The sequence below is a fragment of the Nestor notabilis genome, unplaced genomic scaffold (assembly GCF_000696875.1).
Source record: "Nestor notabilis isolate BGI_N333 unplaced genomic scaffold, ASM69687v1 scaffold21942, whole genome shotgun sequence".
NCBI classification, from domain to species: domain Eukaryota; kingdom Metazoa; phylum Chordata; class Aves; order Psittaciformes; family Psittacidae; genus Nestor; species Nestor notabilis.
This window is the reverse complement of record NW_009918185.1, coordinates 5,295-10,033: the sequence shown is the minus strand read 5'-3', so window position 1 is coordinate 10,033 and position 4,739 is coordinate 5,295. Positions and strand designations below refer to the sequence as shown.

General features: G+C 58.3%; 1 protein-coding gene across 1 annotated transcript in view; it reads left to right on the top strand.

Moving 5' to 3' along the window:
• Positions 1 to 1,546: 1,546 nt before the first annotated feature.
• Positions 1,547 to 4,739, top strand: part of LOC104401880 (membrane progestin receptor gamma-B-like) — a 5,949-nt gene continuing 2,756 nt past the window's right edge. Inside the window, exons 1-4 of the mRNA XM_010009596.1 lie at positions 1,547 to 1,597; positions 1,819 to 1,928; positions 2,047 to 2,252; positions 2,998 to 3,124. Of these exons, the coding sequence (XP_010007898.1) occupies positions 1,547 to 1,597; positions 1,819 to 1,928; positions 2,047 to 2,252; positions 2,998 to 3,124 (494 nt within the window). The remainder of the gene's footprint in view (positions 1,598 to 1,818; positions 1,929 to 2,046; positions 2,253 to 2,997; positions 3,125 to 4,739) is intronic.

The window sequence follows — 4,739 nt, the reverse complement described above, 5'->3', positions numbered from 1 at the left end:
TGCCTTATTCCCTGCTCTCACTCCCTGCCTTCATTCCCTGCCCTCCATCCCTGCCTCATTCCCTGCTCTCACTCCCTGCCTTCATTCCCTGCCCTCCATCCCTGCCTCATTCCCTGCTCTCACTCCCTGCCTTCATTCCCTGCCCTCCATCCCTGCCTCATTCCCTGCTCTCACTCCCTGCCTTCATTCCCTGCCCTCCATCCCTGCCTCATTCCCTGCTCTCACTCCCTGCCTTCATTCCCTGCCCTCCATCCCTGCCTCATTCCCTGCTCTCACTCCCTACCCTCACTGCCTACCTCTGTTCCCTGCTCTCACTCGCTGCTTTCACTCCCTACCCTGCCCTTCTGCATTCATTCATGACCCCCACTCCCTGCCCTCACTCCCTCTGTCCCAAGGCTCTGAAGGCCCCCGCAGCATCCCCATCCCCATTCCCCCATGGAGTAGAGTGGGAATACCGAGGGGACACCAGGGAGCTTTTTTAGCACATGTAACAGTTCAACAGCCACAAGAAACGTCCCCATTTAAGTCTAATCTTTAACCAAAGCGTTTCCAGCTTCGCTTTAGGTCGGGTTTTAGCTCTGCTGCCTGGTTAAACTTTCCCCTCCTGCAGCCGCCCTCAGCCACCTCCCTCTCCCCGGGCACTCCCCTGCAGGAGCCTGCGGTGCTTTGCCCCGGTGTTTGCACTGGAGCTGCTCGGACACGCAGGGCACGGGCAGGAGGGAGAGCGGGGGGGGACGAAGGGTAACGCCAGGGTCTGGGAAGGGGCAAGCAAGGGGCTGCGCTGGGACAAGCAGGGGGACCAGAGGGGGAATCCCGGCATGTCCCGGGGTGAAGGTGCGGGATGGCGGCATGGAATGGCATCCAGGAGCAGCTCCCGGGAGGCTGAGGGGGCTCTTCCCATGGCCCATGGGCTGGAGGGTTGCAGAGACTCGGGGATGCTGTGTTGGGCAGGAGGGGCAGGACATCATCTCCTTCCCACCTTTATTTCACAGCCCGGAGGAGGAGGCGCGGCGGGGAGAGGTGGCACCAAAGCCGTCAGCAGGTAAGAGATGGGGATGTGGGACTGGAGGGGCTGCACTGTGGTGATGGGATGTTCCATGGGGAGCTTCCCTGCGGGGACCCACAGCCCCACAGAACGGGCTTTCTGTGTGAACTTGAGGTGCTCCGGGATGTGGGTGCTGGTGGGGTGATAGCAGGGATTCCAGTCCCTCTGGATGGTGGGCACAGGGACATGCTGTCCTTCTCCCTCTGCCCCTTTTGAGTACAGGATACCACCTCCCCTCCCCATTCCATGGAACCCCTCAGGAATCGTTTGACACATGGGTTTGGGATCTCCCATCGGAACACAGTGACACATCCCCATGGATGCTTGTCTCCCCCAGGCCGCCCATCCTGAATCCAGAAAGCATCACATCGGCCACCCCATCCTACCGCCTCCCCCATGGCGTGTGAGATGTGTCCAGGCGGGATGTGAGGCACCTCCAGGGCTCTCCACAGGGAAGCTGAGCCGAAAACATCCCTTGGAGCTGGATCCTCAACCCACACGATGCTGAGCATCAAGTTACCCCGGCTGCTCAGCATCAACCAAGTGCCTAAGGTCAGAGAGGAGGTTTTCTTCCTCAAGGCTGAGGTTTGGGGGGGTTTTGGGGGAGGATAAGTGGGAGCACTGTGTTCAGTGTCTATTCCCCTTGGGAAGGGCTCAGTCCCTCCATGGGGGACGGGTCACAGCTCTGTCCTTGCAGCAGGGGCCTGAATTATGGTCTCCCTCCTTTTGGCACCCTTCAACCCTCCCCTCCAACTGCCCCCCGTGCCTTGCAGGGGTACCATTTTTTTCGCCCGCCCCGGAGCTCGGCAGCAGATTGCCTCCTCAGCGTCTTCCAGATGACGAATGAGACACTCAACATCTGGACGCACTTTGTGCCTGCCTGGTGGGTACCATCCCCTGGGGCTTCAGCATCCACGGGAGGAGGCGGTGGGTCTCCATGGTGAGACAAAGGAGCAGGGATGGGGACACCCATGGGTGCGGTGCTCTCCTCTGTCCCATAGGTACTTCGTGTGGACCCTGGTGGGGCGGCTGCAGGGCCCGGGGGGCCGGGAGGACCCCAATGCCTGGCCCCTCCTCGCCTACCTCCTGACCTGCTGCATCTACCCGCTGGCCTCCAGCTGTGCCCACACCTTCAGCACCATGTCCACCCGCGCCCGGCACGTCTGCTACTTCTTCGACTACGCTGCTCTCAGCGTGTACAGCCTGGGTAAGGATGGGGGGCAGGCAGAGGTGTCCGTGGGGTGCTGGTCCCCAGCGTGCCAGGAGCTGCAGCATCAGGCTGAACACTGGATGCTCAGATGGGTCCTGCCCATGAGATGCAGAGGTGGAAGCTGCTTGTGTGTAGTTTCCATTCCTCCTCTTCCTCCTCCCTGCAGCCTGGTGCTTGGGAAGAGCAGGTTGGACAGAGCCTTGGAGCAACCTGCTCTAGTGGAAGGTGTCTCTGTCTGTGGCAGAGGGTTGGGACTGGATGATCTTAAGGGCCTTTCCAACCCCAGCCATTCTATGATTCTATGAAGCATCTCTCACACCACCACAAATAGTAATTTGGGGCTGCATTTCAAACTGGGCAGCCCTGGGATGGAGGCCTGGCTCTGGGACACTCTTCAGTCCTTGTAGTAAAGTGAATAAGGGTAAAAACCACATTAAAGACAAACACTGTCAGTGGAGCTGGTGGCACCTCACTGGGGACAAGCCCAGGGTAAGCAATAGCAGCAACCCGGGTCTTTGCATGTCCCAACGTGCCTCTGGTTCCTCATGGACAAGCATCTGCAGGAGCTGCTTGTTGGAGCGTCTCCTGATGCTCCCTTTGGCCGCTTCACTGCTCTTCTACGTCCATTCATCCCTCCCTTTCCTGAGGCCAAACGCAAGCTCAGAGGTTCACAGCTGCTCCCCTGAGGATGCTGAAGGTGCTGGAGGGACCGGAGCTCACGGGGCTGCTCCTGTGTTCCCAGGATCCGCGCTGGCCTACTCGGCGTACATCTTCCCAGCGGGGTGGGTCGACAGCACCTTCCACCACTGCTACGTGCCCATCGCCGTGTTCAACACTGTCGTCAGCACCAGCCTGTCCTGCTACTCCAGGTAAGCTGCTGCTCTACCTCTGTGGATGCTGCAGCACGATCAGTAACTGGCATTAGCAGTGAAGGGTTTCGATTACAACGATGAGCCTTGAGTTCAGGAGGGAGGGATAAAAGGGACGTTTGGGGTGGGAAAAGTGTTGCCTTGTTGGCACTGGGAGAGTTTGATGATCAAAAATGCAACATGAATGAAGCAGGTTTGATTTGTGGAGGTTCAGAAGGTCACTTCCCATGGTGCTGCCTGGCGGGAGAACGCGTGTCTGTGTGTCTGTGTGTGTGTGTGCAGGTGTGTTTACACGTCTGTGTGCTTATACACGGGTGCAGCAGGTTTGCAGGGGGAACCGCAGTGTTCCTGCACCATTCCCAAAGCACGAGCAGCTCCGGGTGCGCAGGAGTTTGTTCCTGGCTGGCATTAGACAACTTGTTTGGAATAGCTCGAACAACCGCTGGGCTGGCTGCCTGTGCTGCATGTGGTGCTAGACCCCTGCCTGCCCAGGGCTCACTTCACTCATGGGAGAGCCCTCCCTGAAGGCCTCCTGTGTGTCCCTGCACCAACAGGCAGTTGCTGTGCAGAATGGTCAATCCCTGCTTCCACGAGCGCCGTGAACCACTTGGCATCGCTCCTGCCCTCCATTCTGTGCTTTGGGGTGCCTCTGGCTGTGGTTGCTCATCACATAACCCCGGGGGTCTTTCCTGCCTGTGCCCCCAGCACAGGGCTGTGTTTGGATGCTGCTGCGCTGGTAGGGGTAAAGATGCCACTGCAGGGTGCGATGCGTCGACACGTCTCTGAGAGGAGAGTGCTGAGCTCCCGGTATTCCTGAGAATTCCTGTCTGTTGAGTGCAGGAATATCCTCTCACCTTTTGGTCTGTGGTTACTCGCTGGAGTAACTCCCTGGGGTGAAAGATTAGTACCTACCCTTGGCATTACAGAGTGGTACTGCAAAGTGAAGGATCTCTCTCGGATCTCACAGTGCATGATGCCAGTAGGGGCTTGTGTTCTTTCCTTATATTCCTCGTTTCTTTCCTTCTTTTTGCCTCTTTTCCCTCTCATTGTCTCATGCATCTCTATTGTCTCATTAGAGGGGCTTAGCAAACTAAGCTCACTGCCCGTGCGCTAATCCTGGTACTCACCACGTGAAGATAACTCTTAGGAAATAATCAGCAACTTGAGATGAGTCCCAGGTTAATTTGGATTGTTTTAAAGAACAAATATTGATCCACATTTTGTCAGCATCTCCCTGTCAGTACAGGTTCAAGCCATTCCCCTCGTCCTGTCCCTACATCCCTTGTCCCAAGCCCCTCTCCAGGTTTCCTGGAGCCCCTTTAGGCACTGGAGCTGCTCTAAGGTGTCCCCTTCAGGAGCCTTCTCTTCTCCAGCTGCCCCAGCCCAGCTCTCTCAGCCTGGCTCCAGAGCAGAGCTGCTCCAGCCCTCGCAGCATCAGCCCAGCACAGGGGGGTAGTTCTGGGCTCAAGTTGAAGCTGTGTCACGGGGAGCTCCTGGAGCTGTGCAATGGGTGGTGGTGCTGGGAGGGACCTGCCCGGGCACAGCAATGCTGCCGGGGCTGCTCCACAGCCGCTCCCTGGGCTGGGCTCCGCGGGGGGCCGGGGGCCCTCGCGCG